The sequence below is a fragment of the Populus euphratica genome, unplaced genomic scaffold (assembly GCF_000495115.2).
Source record: "Populus euphratica unplaced genomic scaffold, PopEup_1.0 scaffold17.1, whole genome shotgun sequence".
NCBI lineage: Eukaryota > Viridiplantae > Streptophyta > Magnoliopsida > Malpighiales > Salicaceae > Populus > Populus euphratica.
Window position 1 is genome coordinate 1,566,849 of NW_011499884.1, and position 21,393 is coordinate 1,588,241.

The 21,393-nt window shown below is 34.1% G+C and overlaps 3 protein-coding genes across 18 annotated transcripts; 1 reads left to right on the forward strand and 2 right to left on the reverse strand.

The window, feature by feature from the left end:
- Nucleotides 1-609: 609 nt before the first annotated feature.
- LOC105130057 (uncharacterized) lies at nucleotides 610-4,098 on the forward strand. 4 transcript variants are annotated; one of them, XR_843181.1, is made up of 3 exons: nucleotides 613-1,632; nucleotides 2,193-2,276; nucleotides 2,394-2,668. XR_843181.1 is itself a non-coding variant. In XM_011032378.1 (2 exons), the coding sequence occupies exons 1-2, from the start codon at nucleotides 978-980 to the stop codon at nucleotides 3,867-3,869; spliced, it is 729 nt and encodes a 242-aa protein (XP_011030680.1). In that variant the 5' UTR covers nucleotides 610-977; the 3' UTR covers nucleotides 3,870-4,098. The 4 variants fall into 4 exon arrangements, 2 of the variants coding, with proteins under 2 accessions (XP_011030680.1, XP_011030681.1); XM_011032378.1 differs by lacking the exons at nucleotides 2,193-2,276; nucleotides 2,394-2,668 and adding an exon at nucleotides 3,796-4,098 and having other exon boundaries at nucleotides 610-1,632; XM_011032379.1 differs by lacking the exon at nucleotides 2,193-2,276 and having other exon boundaries at nucleotides 612-1,632.
- A 1,734-nt stretch (nucleotides 4,099-5,832) lies between these two features.
- LOC105130058 (OBERON-like protein) lies at nucleotides 5,833-11,420 on the reverse strand. Of its 11 annotated transcripts, none has more exons than XM_011032391.1 (5): nucleotides 11,176-11,420; nucleotides 9,479-9,859; nucleotides 7,837-8,405; nucleotides 7,647-7,713; nucleotides 5,833-6,924 (listed from the first exon to the last, which is right to left on the reverse strand). In XM_011032391.1, the coding sequence occupies exons 2-5, from the start codon at nucleotides 9,846-9,848 to the stop codon at nucleotides 6,485-6,487; spliced, it is 1,446 nt and encodes a 481-aa protein (XP_011030693.1). In that variant the 5' UTR covers nucleotides 9,849-9,859; nucleotides 11,176-11,420; the 3' UTR covers nucleotides 5,833-6,484. The 11 variants fall into 11 exon arrangements, with proteins under 11 accessions (XP_011030693.1, XP_011030692.1, XP_011030685.1 ...); XM_011032390.1 differs by having other exon boundaries at nucleotides 9,479-9,880; XM_011032383.1 differs by having other exon boundaries at nucleotides 9,479-10,334.
- Nucleotides 11,421-18,017: 6,597 nt separating this feature from the next.
- On the reverse strand, nucleotides 18,018-21,294 carry LOC105130059 (uncharacterized). 3 transcript variants are annotated; one of them, XM_011032394.1, is made up of 4 exons: nucleotides 21,133-21,294; nucleotides 20,911-21,037; nucleotides 19,778-20,352; nucleotides 18,018-19,282 (listed from the first exon to the last, which is right to left on the reverse strand). In XM_011032394.1, exons 2-4 carry the CDS (start codon nucleotides 20,991-20,993, stop codon nucleotides 18,252-18,254), a joined length of 1,689 nt encoding a protein of 562 aa, XP_011030696.1. In that variant the 5' UTR covers nucleotides 20,994-21,037; nucleotides 21,133-21,294; the 3' UTR covers nucleotides 18,018-18,251. The 3 variants fall into 3 exon arrangements, with proteins under 3 accessions (XP_011030696.1, XP_011030694.1, XP_011030697.1); XM_011032392.1 differs by having other exon boundaries at nucleotides 20,911-21,294; XM_011032395.1 differs by lacking the exon at nucleotides 21,133-21,294 and having other exon boundaries at nucleotides 19,778-20,781; nucleotides 20,911-21,001.
- Nucleotides 21,295-21,393: the final 99 nt, after the last annotated feature.

The window sequence follows — 21,393 nt, forward strand, 5'->3', positions numbered from 1 at the left end:
GATTGTATGTGCTGTACATTATTAGGCATTCATGGAACAACGTAGAATCCACGAGTTAAAAAAATATTGTGACAATATCATAATTTATGAAGGAGGGAGATGCGTGTATGGCTTCGGTTTAAAAAGGGTGAGCAAGGAGATCATCATCTTCTTCTTTCTTGCTCGTTGATTAACTAACTGATATATCTCAAGTAATAAAATCATGAAAAACTGAGAATTAAAGAACTTGGCATGCTTTTTCCTTTTCTTCTGTAATAACTCATTTCATGACTGCAGTTTACCTGTTTTCTGAACACGCGTGTATCTTCGCATGTCACCATCCTTTTTACCGCGTCCTTGGTAGGAAATCCAGCTCTAATCTCTCTCTTCTTCTTTTTTTGGTTTCCTGGGCGCTCTTAAACCGCCAAGCAACCTTCGCCTTGTGAATGATTTAGATTTTTCTCGTCACAGTTAGATAAGATCGGAGAAATGACATAGCATTAACATTATGGAATGCATGCAAGATAAATCTGATTGATAATTGTGGAAAAATTAAACAAATGTTTAAAAAATATACAGTCTTGTTAAAAATGGTAATTTACTTGAAGACCAGGGGCAATAAGAAAATGCTATTCTCCTTTATCTGTTCAGGGATTCGTTCTTCTTCTCCACACGCTCCCTGCACAAACAAGAAAAGAAAAGGGAAGGAAGATTGATTCGTTTCATAGACAAACGTATTTTCTTATCGTCGCCTCCCTCCAAACATTTCCCATCCAAATCCACCCTACGAAAATTAATTCTCCCCTTTTAGCACTCAATCTCTCTCTCTCACACACACACTCACACATATGTTGCAAAAAGGCATAATATAATCCCATTTCTTTCTTTGAGGCCTCAAGGTTTCCCTCTGCTTCTCTCCTCTCCTATCAGATACCAAAAGAAACAGACACCCACAAACACCACCCATTCTCTCTCTCTCTCTCTCTGTTTCTTAATATATGATCAAACATTTTCTCTCCCTTTCCACTCCACAACCCCAACAAGATTTTGATTCCTATCGAGAAAATCAAGAAATTCTTACTTTCTTTAACCCTTATAGCATCTTTGTTTCCTTACTTATTTATTCTACCCATTTCACCAACAACGCACCAACAAATCGAGAAACCATGAAGGTGCATCCATTACCCAAGAAGAGAAACAACATAACAATCCAATTCTACGATCATAGAGGAGACCCTTTAGTATCATCTTCTGGTGGGTCCCAACACAAGAAACTCAGGAGGCTACCCCACATATTCAGCCGGGTCTTGGAACTCCCCTTCCGGTCAGATGCTGACGTTTCGGTTGAGGAAAATCCTGATTGCTTTCGATTTGTTGCTGAAACAGATAATAACATCGGTGAAGTGAGGGCCCACACCGTTGAAATCTATCCTGGAGTAACTAAAATTGTGATTAGGCCAAATGGGTATCTAGAATTATCTCCACTTGATGATTTGGAGTTGGATATGTGGAGGTTCCGGTTGCCAGAAACCACCAGGCCGGAGCTTGCGAGTGCGGTTCTGGCTGACGGAGAGTTGATTGTGACGGTTCCGAAAGGAGAGGAAATGGAGGAGGAAGGGAATGGTAATAATAACAATGGCGAATTTAGAGGAGGTATGGGAAATAATAGTAATAACAACAATAATAATGCTAGGCTTGTGCTTGTACAGTGATATGATAATGATAAAATGTACTGCTTTCTAGCTGCCTGGTTTTTTGTTATTTAAATGAATTATGTTGTGGAACTTGGTTTTTTCCTTTTAAGGTTGGTGGTTGGGACCAGGATTTGTATGCTTACTTTTGTTATTGATGATCAATGAGTCAATCAAGGTTTCTCTATTTTCTTGTTTGAGTGTGTGTATAACGAGTATGGTAGCAGTAGCATTGAATATGGAAGTTTGAGACTATTGTTAGTTCATTATGTTTTGGCATGCTCAGGTACAAGATGGTTTTTCATTTTGATTTTAGTGTTAGTGTTAGCATGAACTTTTGTTGATTGTTTGGTTTTTAGCATTGTAAACTCCAGGTTTTTTGTTATGCACTCTTATGTCTTGTGTGGTTGCAGAGCAACGGAAATGGATGTTATGTGTTGTCTTCTTTCTTTCTTTTTGATAGTTCAGATTCGAATTGTGTAAACTTTTGGTCTTCTTAACCTCCATATTCTTCTCCCACAGCTTCTGGAAGCTAGTTTCTTAAGGTGGTTGGGACTGGGATTTGTGTGCTTACCATTGTCATTGATGATTAATAAAATAGTCGAGGTTTCTCTGTCCTTTTCTTTTTGTTTTTTTTCTGTGTGCATAATGAGTGTGGTAGTAGTAGCATTGAATTTTTAAAGTTTGAGACCTTGTTAGTTTATTATGTTTTGGCATGTTCAGGTGCTAGATGGTTTTTCATTTTGATTCAGTGTTGATATTATATGATCGTGGGGAATGGTGCATACACATAGCCGACCCCAACTGGTTTGCGATTGAGGTGTGATTGTTGTTGTTAGTATTAGTGAGAGCTTTGGTTGGGTGTTCGGACTTGGTTTTAAGCATTGTAGCTTCAGTGTCAAATGTGGTTTTAGACAACAAGAGGAGCAGGCATGAATGCCATGAATGGTACATGTGAAATGGCTTTTCGTTTATGTTAGATTAAGAATTGAATTGAGTATTTCTTTTGGTATTCTTGGCCTTCATGTTCATATAAGATTTTATACCTTTGTTCGTGTCTTATGGCCCCTGCTTTGTGATCAGAAGATAGCCCCTTCCATATATGTATTCCTGCCAATTTCTCATATCATTCTCGTTGATTAGCTGGATACAATTCCTAGACAATGTTTCTTTGATTGGTCTATAAGTCCTAGCACCAATGATGTTAAACATGCTTACAATTTTCTTCTTCTTCTTTTTTTGGTCATTGTAAATTAGAAGCATCCTGGATGGTTGAGATTTGGGAATAAATGCTCTTCTCATCCACGTAAAGCCGCCCGCGCTTGGACCCTGTTCCTTTTGTCTTGTAATTTAGCACTTTTTGTGTGCTTGCTGCTGTTAGAATTTCAAGTTTTGTAAAGGAATGGTAAATTATGTTGTCTTACGAGACCTTTTAGTCCACTTCTTTTTCTGCGTGACAAATCTTTTTTCTAACAGTTCTTTTTTGATTCTCGGTATAACTTTTAAGAGTGATAACCACCTTTCTCTCACACTATATTCCTGGTTGACAAGGTAATCCACGTTGTAGGTATCTTTATTTGGCTGTTCTAGTGTAAGACTTTCCTACTAGATCAAATGCACTCCCATAGCTTTACACTTCATCATGGTCTTCTTTTAACGTTTTTTTAGAGTTGAGCCATAATTACCTTGGGAGACCAAATTAAGTGATGGATTTGGATTTATTAAATGGCATTCTAAAGCTAACCTCTTTTTTTCTCGCAAAATGAAATCTGCCAACTTGGCCTTCCGCTGTAAGGATGTGTCATACTCTAAGAAATTAACTACACATGTATGAGCAGCAACAAAAACTTGATTTACTATGCATCCTTGTAGAATTTGCCCAGTTAATTTGGCTAATCTGGCACTTGTTGCTGCACAGCCTTCTCGCTTTAAAACACAGAGAAATGGAGGAGGCTGTGCAGCAATAACTGCCAGATTATGACCTTCTGGTTGCCTCGCGTAACTAAGCAACAATTGGCACCACTCATGGTGCTCTCTCTCTCTCTTTTTATTATTATTAGTACACGCGCATGATGCCCTTTGCTAGAGGATAACGCTGTGTCCCTTTCATTGTTTGTTTGTGCAGAAAATGCATATGCTTCATTTGCACAGTTAGTCATTAGCGGAAATAAAAGTCACATACCTTGCGCCTGGCTCTAGCATACACGATCTTATGTTTGACAATATGACCGAAGAAATGATTGCGTTTATGAAGGACTAGGTTGGGTGGATCACAATAATTGCACCCACCCCCCGGCGTATGTCATTGTCTCGTCTTGGCGATTACACGGCTCTCGAATTTTTTCTGCATCTTTTGGATAAGTCGAACATTATGATCGGTTCTTGTAATGTCAATAATTTGTTGAAATGTAAGCTGAAACGTTTATTATTGCATTGTATGGTCATCATTGAGAATTCTGGTCACGCAATAGGAAACTAGGAAAGTGCCTGTGATATGCCCACGAGCTTCTCCTCTTTTAAGAACCTCCTGTGAGATATGCCCACGTGCTTGTCCTCCTTAGTCGCCGTATGCAAGCCACGGCACAGCTTCGAGCGATCGCTATCAGATACCCGACCCTTCATAGCAACTTTTTTCAACCGAAACCAGGTGGTTGTAGACTTGTAGTATTCTATCTCAACGGAGGTTATAAATTATAATGGCTTAATCAATTGAGATTCGAGACGACCACTCGGTGCACCCCCTCATGACAGGGACATTCCTATCAAGTTTGTATATTATAGACGCCTTCATGGATAACTTAAAACAGTTAATTCAATTTCACAGAAATTTAGAACGTTGCAGTGCATTGATTTGACCCTAAAAAGATTTTGCAGTAAATGATTAATAAAAGAAAATGTATATTTTTTAAAGACAGATAGCATTAGATGGATAGATATATCGTTCCCAGAAATTACCCGGGTTAAAAGACAAAGCGTTCTCCAAAACTAGGAAAAATATTGTTAAAGACCTAATCATATACATTTGCATTTCGAGGTGACCCGATTTTGATTAAATAAATTAATTATGAGAATAAATTACATCGTAACATCTATAGTTTGGGTGTTCTGCTAATTAACATAGTTTTTTACCTGATGATTTGTAATAATTAATGTAGTTAATTTTATCAATGTTGTTTTTACTGTGTGTGTGGGTGTAAAATGATAAAAGTGAGCTTTCAAACAATACAGGGACCTTAAAGTTGATTTAAACAACATTGTAGATTTTTTTTTATTTTTTTTTATTGAAGAAGATTATATCCGGTTTCTCTCCCCTTTGCTCTTCATAAATGGTGGAAGGGCATGTAGGATTTTCATATTAATACATGGCTTTAGTAGATTGATCACGTTATTCATAACTTGTTTAAGATAATAATAAACAGTAATAGATGATGCTATCGTTTTACATAGAAAGATAATCGGATAGATAGATTTCTAGTTAGTTGCCTATTTCGTTTTCCCATAGAGAATCATGCTGTGATTTATTAAAGAGAAGATTTGACCCCGGAATAAAAGGAGTTGGTTCGGTAAAGAATCTATATTGAAATGCGAGGATTTTGCGTAGAACTAAAGGGTAACCTAGGAGATATCTTTTGATTATTAACAAGCTAGTTAGTTAAAACCTAAGATCTCATTAGACAACTCGAAACATGCGACCTGGTAATCTAGGAATTCGCGACAGGCTAAAATACGATCCATAAATAAATAAAAAATAATAAGAATATTTGAAATTTGAAATTTCTTTTACTTATATTTATTTTTTAAAAAAAAAATTAGACAATAACTAATAAGATATGAATACCATAAAATTTTTCTTAAATGCACTGATGAACCAGCGAAAATCTTACATTATTAAGGGAAAAAAATACATGCACAGGAGGATTTTCGTAATTAAGAATTTGGGATTTTTATTAGAAAAGATCATGTTCAAAGAAATGGACCGTGTAGAAAGTTAAAAAAGAAGAAAAACTCACTTGCAGTCGAATATTTTTATTGATTTAGTGCTAAATTTCTTCTCATAATAAACAGGCATTACCCGGGGATGAGGGAGGCTAATCTTCATTGGAGGACTGCTGATTGTGTAATTCCCGTTCCTTTGAGCTCCCTTTGGACAACAAAAAATAAAAAAATAAAACAGAACTATAATCAAATAAATCGAGCACTCTAGAAACCCACATCATCAAGTGGAGATACATTTGACAACATATCAAGATGGGATTCAAGCTAAGATTACAGAGATTGTAAAGAAATGTTAGCACTGGTCATTTCACAACCTGTCTGGCCAATCCTCATATGTACCATACAGATGCAGCTTCATCTGCGACAGATTCATGCGTTATTATTCATCAGCTGACGGATAGAACCAACAAGAGAATAAAACGGTATTAAAGTTGTACATAAGTCATCCAATTCCCAATTTCTAGGCCTGTGTGTTGAGTCCTTGTAGGTATTTCCGAATCCCGGTCAAATCTACAAATCGTAACTATGTTTACTTCTTATTGTGTATCATACTTTGTTTGATATAGCATTGGCCTGAAACACTGTTGCTCAGCATCAAGGCACCAAGATCACTTAAATCACCCAAATTCCATCCTGTCTTGTTGAGCACCTAAAGTTCCTCCTTGACAAAACTAAATCTCTGCATGTGTGCTCATTCACGTGTCTGCAGATGAAAGTACCACAGCATGTACACTTTGAAAATATACAGCTGATCTGATCAAGAGTGAAGGCAGACAGCGCACCATCAAAGTTTGATGAACCCCTGACGAAGAAAAAACTCATTTCTCAACTTCCAAACCAAAGTGCTCCTTAAGAATATCTTTTGTCGTCCTTCCAAATCCATTGGCGACTTCTTCCATATCCTTGAGTTTTGTCACTTCCCGATTTATCTGGTCCACCCTGCTCAACACAGCACTCAGCAAATCATCTGGGTTGGTTTTCAACGTGCAACGTGCCAATTCAGACCTCTCTTTGTCCAACTGCTGATAAAGGTTCTGAAGATATTTCTTTTGAGCATAAAGTCGTTCCTCTGCAATTTTGTACTCAGCTTCCTGTGAAACCCGTAGTGCCTGGAGGACCTGATTGATCTCATCCTCAAGTTTCAGAGATTCAGTCTGGCTATCAGAAGACATGGACACATCTGGTGAGCTCTTTCTAAAGTCCAGAATGTCTTGATGATTACTAACTTTCAGCATTGCATTTCCATTGGGAGAGACGGCTGTGTATGAATGATATAAACATGTTTACAAATGTAAGAGAGAGAGAGAGAGTCTGATCCACTGGAAGCAAAACTCGATGACCAGAGAGCTCCCAAATATATTACCCATAAAAATAATAAAAGCTGAAACAAATAAAGAAAAAGATAATTGAAGTCATGGGCACATTGTGTCTTAATGTCTTAAAATTAATGCAACTATCTTTTACGAGAACCATCCATGGGAAACACAGTACCATTTATGTTTTGTGATACTTGCTAGAGATCTAGACCAGTGATTTGGATTTCTTGTTACTTAGTCATTAGAACTTAAGGTTTTTAACCATATCCCTCTGTAACTCAATCTGAGATAGTTGTGTACAATAATTGAAACCCAGAAAGTTTGTTCCAGCAACTTCTCCAGTTTTCTCTCCTTTGCCTACCTTACAAAACAAGCACCATTGCACCTCCATTGTGGTTATTTATTCAGGGGATCCTTCATAAATAAATTATTGCCAATCCAATATTTGGAAACAATCATGGAAGGTGATATTGTTCCAAGACCCTACGTGAATTACTTGTTAATGCTATCTTTCCTGACAGCTCCAGGGTGTTGATTACACCCAATGGAATTGTTCTATCAAAAATCATATCTTAGGAACTGAAAAACTATCAACTCAACCAATAGAATGTTGTTGCCAGAAAGAAAAACAGTTTGAATGAAACAGTTTAAAAAAAAACATTACCAGGCAAAATGGCTGAGACTTCCCCTTCCACTTTCCAGATATCTTCAAGAATAGTCCCACATTTAAGCTGGTGCCAATACCAAATCGTCATACTACTAATGGTTATAGCAAACCCAAGGAGGGACAAGGTTAAATTTTCTAAAAATCATAAAAGCCATAAATTCTCTTGCCTAGAGAACACCAGCTTTACCTTCGTGATGGCTACCTCAATGCGTTTCAGCAATCCCTTTGCATCAGCTCTCTGTGAACCTCGCAAAATGCAGAAACCAAGATTTAATATTTTCTCTATTTCATCCTGGGAATCAACAGTTTCACAAGTTCGCAAAAGCCTTGTAACATGTGGCACTAGGTCTGTCCTTGCATCACAGCGCCGACAGTAATACTCAGCATCCAGACCGATGCTTCCTCCCACAGTGCCAGCCATATAGGTCCGAAGAGCACAATTCATGTGAGCAACATGGCCACATATATGACCCTCACTAACAATTGCTTCACATTTTATGTAGCTGTAACCTCCATGTTTTGAGCTTATAGTTTTGCAACAGAGGATGCAGCAACAATAACCGCAGAAACCAGGTTCACTGCAACATATATCGCAAGACATGGCAGCCATGGGTTGATTTTCAGTTTCTAACCCAAGACTGGCGCACATCTTATTTCCAGCTTTACAACCCGCACTATCATGCTGGGAATCAGACAGAAAAAGTTCAGCCGTCTCTTCAGAAGGTACAGGGAAAAAAAAGTGCCCCTCGACATTACCTGCATTGTTCAGTTATCAATGAATAAAAACTTTTCCAAGTTTACACGCATTTTAGGAATATTTTAAACAATTAGAACTGAGAAACTATCCTAACCTATCTCAAAGATTGCCAATTCAAATATCAAGTGGCATAACACTAAGGAAGATGATTGAAGATTGGTCTAACATACCACAAAACACCCAGCAACCACATAACCATTTTTGATGTGTACTCGTCAAATAAAGCATGTGCATCACAAATTCAGAACTTCAATATCAGCTACTTTTTGGTCAAGCTTTAAAGGGTGTTTGAGAATGTGGTAGCAGTTACTTTTCAAAGTACTTTTCATTCCATACACATTAAAACAATGTTTTTTTTTATTTTTAAAAAATTATTTTTGACATCAGCACATCAAAATGATATGAAAACATCAAAAACATATTAATTTAAAGTAAAAAAAAATAAAAAAATTTCAAAATTTTTTAGAAGCGCTTTCTAACTGCAGTGCCTTAACTGCCATGATTGGCAAGTTGAAATAGTGATATCATACTCAAGGAAAAGAAACAACTTGTCACCATTCAATGTGGTCAAGATAGCATTTCATTTTTAATGGCAGGCTATTTTGTTGGATCATTTTCTTTTGGAGCTTGTAAGTGCCTTTGCCACTTTGGGTGAAGAGAGAAATTTAAAAAAGCTACGTCAAAGTAAAATATGGATAAGGTACACTGTTCTCAAAGATAAACCTACTCAACAATTGCACAGCAATTGGATAATTTTAAGCTGACATCAAATTCAATTATTGATTCCCATATAGTGCAACTGGAATTCAGCCTGATCAAATGGAGCAGCAATTTTTTATTTTTTGAAGCAGCAGTTTGAAATTACTATAAGCCATTGACAGGTAGTTTTCATGTAAAATCACTAGTTCCACAAAAAGTATTGAAGAAAGAACAACTGGGTGGAATGACTGGTATACATGTTCATGGAAATATGCTGAGAATAATTTATAGCTCTAATAAATAAAAAACTTATGAAACTCAAGATGGCACATATAGAAAATATGAAGATAAAATAGAATTAATTGTAACTAACCATTTATGGAGGATTGCTTTGATGGGATCTTCCAACTGAATGAAGCAAAAAATTTACCAATGTCTGCATTAGGAAATACAGATCGGATATATCGCTCAACTGAAAGCTTGCTGGCAAAACCATGTTTCTTACGTGTTGTATTCTCAAGACGACAAAGACGAATTGGAAGGTAAAGGTATCTATCCAAATAATGGCCAGTAATAGCAACTCGCCTCCCAACCCTCCAAGTCCAAGTATCACCAGGATTTGGCCAATCCTCGGGAGCATATGGCAAACCTTCACCACATTCATCGGGTGCAACTGGCCTTAGATTCAAAATGTTTTCCCTTTCCCTAGGCGTGCTTCTATTACTTTCCTTATCAATCTCCATTAATTCCACTTCTGCTCATAAAGATCAGGCGGCTGAGTGAAATATAATGAATGCAAAATAAGCATGTATCAGAAAATAAAGGATTAACACACAATAAACTGAGAAGGAATTGACGGAGTAGCAATAAATACCCCACCCCAAAAGAAATTCAATGAATTCAACTTTATTGGTTTACTATCAACTTCCACAACCAACTTGAAATTTGAGGAATATATCAAGAAAATGTTCTCCAAGGAATTTGTATTTTATGATAGAAGTAACATGTACAAGCTGGAAATCAATTATATTGGAGTGCCACTTTTGGATCCAAATGAGCACCAAACATCAGGCAAGTGCATTCAAACATCAAAGCCAAATACTCACAACAGCTCACCAAATGGAGTGATGGGGACATTTCACTTTGGATTGCTCACAAGGATTAGGGAGTCAATTCGATGAGCCACCAGTCAGGGATTTCAATTTATTCTGATCAACATCATAGGATTTCTGTGTGGATTGCAATATCATCAGGTTTCCAAGCAGACAGCTGACGTAGAAATTTAAGCTACCATGTCACAAAATGTAAATTAATCTCTTCCAGGCTCATTTCCCTTTTCTTTTCTTGCCAAACTAAATCCTTAAAGATAGGGATTTCTCCAGCTAATTGCAATCATAGTTATAGTAGACTCACGCAACAAAAGCAACCAAAGAATACAAATGCCAAAATTACAATTTAGAAAAGCAACATTTAAGTGTTTTTGAACACTACTGATTTTAGAGTAACCAATAATTATTTCCTTGTTTGCATTAAAAAAAAAAACAGCGGTCTTAATCAAACGGGAAAAAAAATCATCTAAAACAGCAAAACAAAGTGCTCCGCACCTCAACGGAATTAGCGTGAGATGTCAGGGTTTAAACAGCCTAGAGGTCATTTTTTATCCAATACTGTAAGAATTGATATGCATAAATTAATAGAAGGTGGTTTCAATACTTCAGAAATCAAATCTTGAAAACGGAAACAGAATCAAAAGAGAATATTTATTGCTTATAAAAAACAATTTATAATAAAGAGAAAACAGAATGATCAAAAACAGAAAAAGAAAAACAGTTCCATCAGGCATTTCAATTTCTATTATCTGTAGTCACTGTAAAACAGGCATGAAGATGCTTGGTTGTGCACAAAATAAAAATGCAGATTCTTGATTTCACCGAAATGTTTTACTTAATCAGAATAGAAGTAATTAGTTTTTCATTTGCATCTCTAAATCATCCACTCCTTTAATAGCACAAAAATGTAAAGAAACCGGGGGGGAAAAAAGAGTAAATATAAAAGGATTCAAAGCTTCACCTAAAAGAGACAGGGCATCTGTTGGAAGAGAAGAGAGGATTTAGGGTTTGGAGTCCCGTAAAATCACCAGAAGACAGATCGGATTCGAGAAGAAGAGAGAACGTAACTTCTTAAGCTTCGAGGAGAAGACAGAACGTAACTTCTTATGCTTCTAGGAAAAAAACAAAAAAGAATGTAGAGATAGGAACTCGCTGAATGCTTAATAATCCGGGAAACAATTTGATACACAGAATCAATCGAGAGAGAGAGAGAGAGAGAGAGAGAGAGAGAGGAAAAAAAACAGAGAGACGGGCCAGGTAAAACCCTAGGGACTACAGGGGAGGGAGAGAACGGAGAGATGGTTTATAACGTTAACGCAATTGTTCACTCCCTGGTTGACCAGACAGCTGGGCGATCGGAGATTTCTAAATGACAGTTCTACCCTTTTATTTATGTTTATAATGTGTTCGGTATTATACTATTATTGTGTAATATTTAATTGAAATGTATTAGAACTTTTTTGTATTTTTATTTTGATATCAATATATAAAAATTATAAACAAAAATATTTAAATAAATACAATGCAAAATAATCAATAACTAGATTTTTTTAGTCACGTTATGCCATAGGATGGGTTAATATTTTTCTAACAGAAAAAATATTCAAACGATGATAACTTAAGTAAATTTGGGTTAATTTGATTAACCCATGATCTAAAATAATCCTAGAAAAAAATAAAAAAATAAAAAATTCAAGGCTCAACAACCTTATATTTTAGGATGAAATAAAAAATAAAATAAAATTAAGCTAATCTTCAAAACTAGCAACTCTTGTTATAAAATCGAGATGACCATAATGAAGACTAAAAATAATTTTAAATAAAATTCTTAATCATCAAAAAATATAAAAAAAATAATAGTAATCAAAATAATGAGGACCAAATCTAATAGAAAACCTATGGAAAAAAAAATAATGAGAGACTAAATTGAGAAAAAAAAAAGGGGTAAAAAAGAGCAATTAAACCAAAATTATAAAATAAATAAAATAAAAATTTGAGGGACAACATTAAAAGAAAAAATAAAATTATAAAATTATAAATAAACAAGCAATTAAAAAAAATGAGGACTAAGTCTATAGAAAAAGAGATGAAATAAAATGTCAAGGGACCAAATTAAAAAGGAAAAGATAAAAAAAAAATAAAAAACAACAATCAAGATAATGAATATCATGTGTGTGTTTCAAATTGAAAATGATAAAATTAAAAAAAAATCTAAAAAAATCAAGAGAAAGAAAATCACTATAAAGAAAGAAGATCATAATTGAATTTTTACTTCATTATTTTTTTATCAAGATAATATCAATTTTATTTTTTAGACAAATAAAAAATCAAGCAATGAGTTAGGGAAAATCATATAAAAATCCATTGATTATTTTTTTGCTATTATTTTTTAATCAAAATAATATTATTTTTACTTATTGCATAATAAAAAATATGATTAACACCAGTAATCCCGATCATTCAACCGAGCCCATGACCTATGACGTGACGGTGGTCAACTCTTGAATTGGATTTTAAATGTATAATAAAAAATATAAGCACCAAATATAATATAAAAATTTAATAAAATTAAATAATAATGGATGAAATTGCCAAAAAAACAATTAATCAAAAAGAGAACTCAAAATAAGGATTTGCAATATAAGAATGAAGATTAAACTCAACTAAAAAAAAGGAATTAAAATCAAATAATTAGGGATTAAATTGAAAAAAATCTAATTAGAAAAAAAATTAAAAGAAAAATAAATATGAATCAAAAAAATGAGGATTAAAATTAATTAAAAATATATAAAAAATTGAATGTAAGGGAATGAAATTAAAGAACAAACAAATTAAATTCAATACAATTAAAAGATTGATGACCAATTTTTAATTTTGACAGGCTGACATGCTTGCCATGTAAAGGGTGGCACAATACTTCGAACACTGTTGTGAAAGGCAATCAATAGCTATCAAGAAGCGGCGGGTGACATGGGCACTTCTCACCTACTGATATGTGTTATGCATACCCCAATTATTATTTTTATTTATTTATCAATAGATGAAAACACTCTTAATCCCATGCAATAATTGTAAAAAAAAAAAATCAAGGTTAAAAAACCAAAAATACCCCTTGATCTAAGATAAAAAAAAATGACCATAAAGGCCATATGGTAATTACACCATACAAAAAATATGAAAATCACAAAAAGCCCTTAGTTATAAGATGTGCTATTTTTTTTCAAGAGTACGAGAGTAATTACAATATGGAGTGTGGAAATATTATTTTAGCCCTGAGTTTTTGTTCAATTGTTTGGTTCTTTGAGAATAAAATTGTTATTTTATTATGAATTTCATTATTCACAGTCTATAGTAAAAACTAGAGGGTTTTAACTTTAAATGTAATGACTTGCTAGTAAGATTGGACTACCTTGAGTTTAGATTATTTAAAATTTGTGTTGTGTTAGCAATCAATACAATAACCTAACCTTATCCGTGTTGATTAGTTTGAGAATTTTTAATTACATCATTTAAATAAACTAAAAGACATTAAAATTTAATTGCATATACTCAATTTACTGTGGATTCGTATTGTAAATTTATCATTTCACTCCCACACAAAAGCATTTAGTTCAGTTAGAGGGTAATTTAATATTTTTCTTGGGATATAAATGTCATTATCAAAATTATAAAGGATATAATGGTTAGCTCATATTTTTATTGCATGGTAAAATTATTAAATTACTCTTCTAAGTTATTTTCATTTAATTAGTATTAAAGGGTGTTTTTATTTTTTACTTTATTTAAAAATTAGAATGATTAAACCGCCCTTGAAATCAAATTTCTTAAGCATTACATTCAAGAGCGTTTTTGTCATTTCTCATGGTTTTTTTTTTTGTTATTATTAAGTTGGGTTAGAGATAATCCAATCTTTTTCTATTTTAAAAAATTATTCAAAAAAGTAGTTTATGTGTGCCACGCACGCGTTAATGAGTAGGGTGGCTTCTTGCTCCTCTAGCGACACGTGAGCTGCATGCTAATGAAGGAACACTAGCTCCCGTGAAAGCGTTGGAAATGCCACGATGCCCTTTTCAACGTGGGGTGATGATGTGATGGCTATGGTGACTATTTATCATTGACCAACCTTTTCTTTTCTTTTCTTCTTCTCTTTTTCCTCCCTTTTGAATTTTACAATGGCTATTAGAAAAATCAATTTTATCCTTTTATTTTATTATATTTTAAGTTTAGCCTTCAAATTTTTGGTTTCTAATTTTAATTCTTAATCCTTTTATCAAATTTTAATTTGTTTTTAATTTTATCATTGGATTAATGATCTTATTTTTATTTTTTTCAAGTTTGGTCCTCACTTTTTTGATATCTTTTTTATTCTTTTGTGAATTTGATTTGTCTTTTTTATTTTTTTATTCGATTCAAAAATTGATGATATTTCATGTTTGACCCTCATGTTTTGATTTCTAATTTTTATTTCTAGCTCTTTTATCAATTCTTAATTTTTTTTTTATTTTATTCTTAAATCCATAATCTTGATTGCTTATTTTTTCAAATTTGATATTCATTCTCTTAATTTTTATTTTTTGTTTTTGATTCTTTAGTTAATTTGATTTTTTTTTAATTTTTTCCCTTCAATTCAAAATTTTATGTTTTCCTCTTCTTCTTTTTTCCCTTCAAATTAGTTCTTTATTTTCTTAATTTTTTTCCTTTTGTATAAATGATTTTTTCATTTCATTATTCAACATTTGATTTATTGTAAATTGATTTTCATGGGTTTTTCCATAGTTTTTAGTCTCGATCCAGAAATCGATCTAGGTCATATGTCAGGTCACGGGTAAGGTGGGTTGACTCGAGTTAATCCAAATCAACCAAATCTTTTTATTTTATAAAAAAGGAAAAATGATATCATTTTAAAAAGAAAATAAAGAAAAATAATCTAACAGTTTTGATTGGGTTTTTCTCGAGTTAACCGAGTCATAAATCAACTCTATCATTTCACACTAGATCAATTCTCTTCAAATTTCTTTTGAAATTTAACTTGTCCTCAATCCTGAGTCACATGGGTTATGACTCAACCCATTATGTCAAGTCAAGTTTTAAAATAATGGTTTTTTAGATGTGATGATTCCAGTTTAGTTACTAGCTAGGGTAATGGATTTAAAAAGTTAACACATGTTAACATTATTTTTCTTTCTTGATTAAATCCTTTGAAGTTGTTCACTTTGAAAAATCAACTTCGCTATTTTTTTTGGTTTCTTTTCAATCATGTTATCCACATCTCATGATCTAAACAACAGGTTTAGTTGAGTGGCTCACGTATTTTTTTAGGTTGTTTTTTTTATATCTTTTTTGGTTTTTTCCTTCAAAATTCATTTCTTTTTAAAATTAAGCTCTGATTGAATCTGAGTTAGCATGACAAACTTATAACCCGGATTATAAAGCCAAGACATCCTCATGTAAAGCATATAGAACAATGATAAAGAAACTCAATAATTAATAAACTATAAGCAGAAGGCTGAAATTAAGAAAGAAAACAGGTGTACAAATTTTTTTATAAAAAAATTGATGTCAACCCAAGCTAATATCTCACACTCATGATCTGGGTCTTGAGATGTTGATGACCGCATCAAAAAAAGTAACAAGACCTAATCCTTAACAAATCTAACACTTAAGGCTGAAAATCCATTTAAAAAAATAATAATTAAAAGAATAGAAAACAAAATTGACATAAATAATAATAATAAAATGATATAAAAGCCCCGAATCAATCTAAACTAGCATGGCAAACGCGTGACTCAGACCACGAGGTCGGGCTATCTTCATAGAAAAAAATGAAAAAAATAAAGATGTTTAATGTTTAATAAACTTAATATTGAATGATGAAATCAAAAAATAAATTCGGTAGAAAAAACATAAAGAAAGACCAATATCAATTTGGGTTTAAATTTCATGCTTATGACTCGGTTAACGATACTAGGATCACCGCAACAAAAAAAAAATTAACAAAATTTAATTATAAATAAATCAAATATTAAAGGATAAAAATTAAAAAAATCAATTAAAAAAAGAACCAAGGCAAAAAATAATAATTAAAAGAACATGTGCCAAAATTGACATAAAACTTAAATCAAATCAAATGATAAGGGATGAATTGAAAAACATATTATTTTTAAAAAGTAATAATTAAAAGAATGAAGATCAAATTTGATATAAATATTAAATAAGATAAAATGCTAAGAGATTAAATTGAGAAAAAAATTTAATAAAAAATTAATTTAAAGCAAATAAAAAGCAATTCAAAATATAAGGGTTACAATTGAAATAAAAAGAAAATGGAGGAAAACTTTTAGTTTTGGTTGGGTTAGCGTGTTTTCCAAAGGAAATAGAGAGAAAAGAAGGGGAAGAAAAAAATCCAACTATTAGCTAATCACTGTAAGATGTCTTATATGCGTACCCTTCGTGGATGTAACTCCATATACACCTTTGAAAGAGATAGTGATTATTGTTTTTTGAGCATTAAAATGTGTCGTACACACCATCTAAAGAATGCGAGTGCCTTCCATGCTCTGGCTTTTGTTATGCATATGTTAATAATTTTTTATTCAATTTATGCAAACATCTAAGTTTCTTCAACTCCACATGATATTAATAAAAAAATCATAATAAAAACACCTTCATGGATGTGGCTTCACATGCACCATTAGAAAAGATTATGGTTATCATTTTCTAGGCATTAAGAAGTGTCGTACACACTTTCTAAAGAATGTGAGTGCCTTTCACACTCTGGCTTTTGGTTTGCATACGCTAATAATTTTTTTAATTCAATTTATCAAAACATGTAAGTTTCTTTTATAGATTTTTTATTTGTAATGATACCTTAGTTATACTAGAGTTTTTAAACTTGACCCAGTGGCCGGCCCAGTCTAAGGCCTAAGTTTCGGGTTTGGACCAGGTCATCAAGTTATTCGAGTCAATTCTGATTTTTTTAAAAATCAAAATGACATCGTTTTAGTAAAAAAAAAAAAAAATCAACGGGTTGCAACCAAGTTTTTGTTCGAATATTGTCAGGTTACCCCGAGTTTTGACTTTTCATATTTTTTCTCAAACTCGGTTCGGTTTCAGCCTCGAGTTGATTCGTTGGGCCGGATTAGATTTTAAAACTATAAGTTATATTATGGTATGAAAGATAAAAAAACTCAAAATAACCTAATAGTTAATTTTTTTTAACTTTCTGAGGTATTTTAGATGTTATAAGGTACAAATAAAAGGATAAAAAACCATTCTACCCTAGTAATGATAAACAAGTACATGGTTTCAATTGTGGAAGAGAAAAATGTTAACTTTACTGTGCGGGTTCACAGTAAATGCGTGCAGAATTTATCAAAAGGACAAAAGCTTAAACCAAGCTGCACTAAATTTGAGTTTTTCCTTGATATCGCGAAGTTCTTTTTTTTCCTTTCCTATTTATCAAAAAGAAAACCTTAAACCAGAAATTTTTGCTGGATGCCTTTCACATGGTTCGCTCGCACAGATTGGTATTTTTTTTCCTTTTTTAAACACAGTTCATTACTTGCTTTCATTTGCCGAAATCCCCCAAGTTAAAAATTTCGGAGTTTTCTTGGTAAAGTGTGTTCTCCATGGACCAAGCTGCAATGTAGTTAAATTGTCTAAAACTAATTCACCATGAGAGAGATAAATGGGGCTCCGGATAACGCAGATAAATGATGAAAAACAACCACCTTGTCTACCGTACCGAAGGAATTAACAGAAAAATATTGAAAATGGCGAAACTTCTTTAGGAACCCGACATCATATCATCACCTAAACCCAATTCATATTTAACCATAGATGTTACTGTTATAGGATTGTTCCCGTGCAGAAACAAGCAGTACAAAAGGGCATGTAGGGCATCTGCTGCTAAAAGTCTAGATAACTCTATGCAAGTTTCTAGGTGCAAGTCAATAAACACTAACAATATGGAGACATAAGCTTAAAGCCATTACCTCGACTCCCATGGCAACCTAAAAAGAAAAAAGACAATGTCTGCTACAAAGAAAACCCTTTTAGAGGGGCAAACTTTTCCAGAATTTCAGCTTCACGCTTTTCAGCATTTGTCCTTTTTAGCTCCCATTCTGGGATTTTGGAGTTGGCAACCTGAATATCACGCACAACAGTTGGAATTGAATTTGCCACCATCCCTTGAGCAGAGGCCACCTCAACCTTTGCTGCCTTGTTATTCTCAATTGTACTAACAAGCTCCCCTCGCCAGGTCTGAAGTTGAAAAATTTGATTGTCAATTTCCTGCACGGTCAGTAAGTTGGAATCAACCTGTGACTGGAGCTGGTCTGCTCTTTCCTTCAATTCATTATATTCATTCCTCAAAGAGTTAACCTTCGCCTTGTTTGCCTCAAGGATACCAAACAAATTGTTAACTTGCTCTATTGTTTGCCTACTCTCAACAAAAACCTCGCTGTACGATGGGATTTCCTCAATCAATTTTAACTTAACAAGTTGTTCAGCACTGAGGGTGGGATCCTTCAGTAGTTTGGAAGCTAGACTAGTAAGTTTGGAAATGTTTCTGGAAGAGACCAAAGTGGGAAAATCCATGGCTAGAAGGGAACAAAGCTTGCTTCGATCTTTAGCCATATCACTTTCGGTAAGAGTATCAGAGCTTGCAGAGTATGATACTTGGGTTTCAGGGTGAGGTTGGGTAAGAATGTCTTCTAACGAACTGAGATAGTTATCAAAACCCTCCGGGATCACATTAACTGCAGGTTCAGTCTCAGTTATTCCAATTTCACCACCAGCAGCATGAAACACAGATCGTTTAGAAGAACGTGTAGCTTTTCGCTTAGATGCGGATGCCGATGTAGGTGTATCCTGTTTTGCATCCTGTTTTCTTTTCCTCTGGCTGGACCGTGGTGTTTTTTGTTTCTTTTCTTCAGCTTCTTCAGTTAACTTGGGTAAAATCTGCTTCCTTTGCCTCCGACCATAACGGGGATTTTCTACATTCCCTTCTTGAACTTTCAAAGTTCCATCCTCAGGAGGATTCTCAAGAGGAAGAGGAGCAGGTTTTACTGAAACAAAGATGAGAATCAAGCCACTTGGTCAAAGCACCACTGTAGCTGAGCAAAACATTATCCAAAGTAGCATGAAATGGCTAGCCCAATGGCATCAACAATCCTAAACAAATTTTATAAATAATTCAAGCGCTTCTTATGCTGCAATGGAAGAAAAGAACCAACAAATATGCTTAAGGAATTTGTTTGTCCCTACACTAACAAATAGCAAAGATGAAGCTCAAAAAAAATGCAGCACGAGAAGAGGCTTGAAAATCTGAAAGCCATGATCTAAGAAGAATGTATGAGAATATGGAGTTTTTAGTTGGGAACTGCAATGGGAGCTTCCTTATTTGAAATTCAGTAAAATTTAAACGCTTTGCTGTGTTGAGTCTTCTTCTTCCTCTTTTCATTTGGGAGAATGCCTTACGCTAAATTTTCAGTTTTTTCATTCTTTTCTATACAAGAAAAATACAAAAGAATAGATAGCATCGGTGTCAAAATTGAGCTCACCTTCTTTTGGAGACTGCACTTTTGCTGGTATCTTCCATGTAAACGATGCAAAGAATGCATCAACATCTGCACTTGGGAATTCGGTTCGAATAAAACTTTCAAGAGCAGGCTTGCTAGCAAACATCTTCTTCCTTTTTCCATGAATGCTTTTTGGAAGGTAAATGAATCTATCCTGGAAGCACCCAGAGGAGTTAACCCTCCTTCCAACTCTCCATTCCCAATTATCACCAGGATTCGGCCAATCTATTGGAGCATATGGCAAACCTTCACCAGTTTCACCTGGCATAACTAGCCTGAGAGAATTGTTCACATCTATCGGGGTCCTGCTACCATCACTCTTGTTGGGGGTATCACTATCCATAAATTGCTCATTCTGCTGACCAGATAAATTGTGCTCATCTATCAGGTGCCCACCCCTATTTCTTTCATGATGGACATCATCGTCCACAAATTCCTCCTTCTGGTGATTGAAATTTTTTTTCTCATCTAGAAGGTGCACGTTACCGTTACTCTCATGGGGGATATCGTTCTCCATGAATTGTTGTTCATTCTGCTGACAGCTTGTTGAGCCATAACTATCATCACAATGACATGTATCCAAACATAACATAAGAATCAACTAATGCAAGGAAATGGCTGATTCATCTCTAGGTTAAACAAAGAGAAGACGTTAATGTCATTCATACAGTACAGTTTTAAAGAATATCATTTGAGCAATCATATCGTTGCATATCATCTACTATTGCAGAACTTAGAAATTCTGTAGCCCGCACACTTCTTCAAGTCTAAATTTATTCACATTTAGGCTGAACACTTTTAAGGCTCTTTGGTTTTACTATTTTCAAGGGTCATTTGGAAAACATGCAACATTTACACACCAGTGGTTCAAGAGTCACAATTTCACTAATTAAGTAAAAAGGAGAAAAACTCTTCACTGGAGGTAGAATCTTGCTTTGCGTGTAGCGAATTGATTGTGCTTGATTTGAGTCATCAGAAGGTTAATTCTAGCTCCCCATTTTCGATGCAGACAACATGTAAAGAATAAGAAACGGGATCCCCTGGGTTCTAATAAACAAAAGCAAAGAGAAAAAAAAAAGGAATTGCAAACAAAAAATTAAAGATAAAAAACATACTCTGGACCGAAAATCAAACCAAATGCAGTCCGTGGACCATGATCGTGAGGTTTATTCGAAGGAGAGTACAGCGGATCTGACATGATTTAATTTATACACCCAATAGCCCTTTCTTTCTTTCTTTCACCTGCATGGAGAGAAAAGATAACTGAAATCAAATCAAAATCATCAAGTAAAACAAAGATATCATATGAATCTAAAGAACACGTAGTCGAACAGAACTGTCTGAATTGTGATCCCTGTGAGCTAAGATGCTAGAAAAATTAGCAAAACGCCTAGGTCATGCTCTTGCTTGCAGAAGATCGGACCTGGGAGGTTCTTTTTAGGAATTGTCGGTAAGTGGAGGGGGAGGAATTATATTCCTAACCTTCTGGATAGCGAAAATTTTGTGCTTTTATGAGCATCATCTTGTAAATAAGTGAAATAACAAGGTCCAATTCCTAGTAATAATTTCACTTGTTGATTAGTGCGTGCTATTAACAA

Bases quoted from the DNA above. Each gene is read 5' to 3' on its own strand.
- LOC105130057 (XM_011032378.1), top strand. From the start codon at position 978: ATGATCAAACATTTTCTCTCCCTTTCCACTCCACAACCCCAACAAGAT. The intron at 1,633-3,795 runs GTATGGGAAATA...TTGTTTGTGCAG, and splicing joins CAATGGCGAATTTAGAGGAG to AAAATGCATATGCTTCATTT.
- LOC105130058 (XM_011032391.1), bottom strand. From the start codon at position 9,848: ATGGAGATTGATAAGGAAAGTAATAGAAGCACGCCTAGGGAAAGGGAA. The intron at 7,714-7,836 runs GTAAAGCTGGTG...TATTGGCACCAG, and splicing joins TTGAGGTAGCCATCACGAAG to CTTAAATGTGGGACTATTCT. The intron at 6,925-7,646 runs GTAATGTTTTTT...ATTCATACACAG, and splicing joins AGTCTCAGCCATTTTGCCTG to CCGTCTCTCCCAATGGAAAT.
- LOC105130059 (XM_011032394.1), bottom strand. From the start codon at position 20,993: ATGTCAGATCCGCTGTACTCTCCTTCGAATAAACCTCACGATCATGGT. The intron at 20,353-20,910 runs GTATGTTTTTTA...TTGTGATGATAG, and splicing joins GGTTTGATTTTCGGTCCAGA to TTATGGCTCAACAAGCTGTC. The intron at 19,283-19,777 runs GTGAGCTCAATT...TCTTTGTTTCAG, and splicing joins AGTGCAGTCTCCAAAAGAAG to TAAAACCTGCTCCTCTTCCT.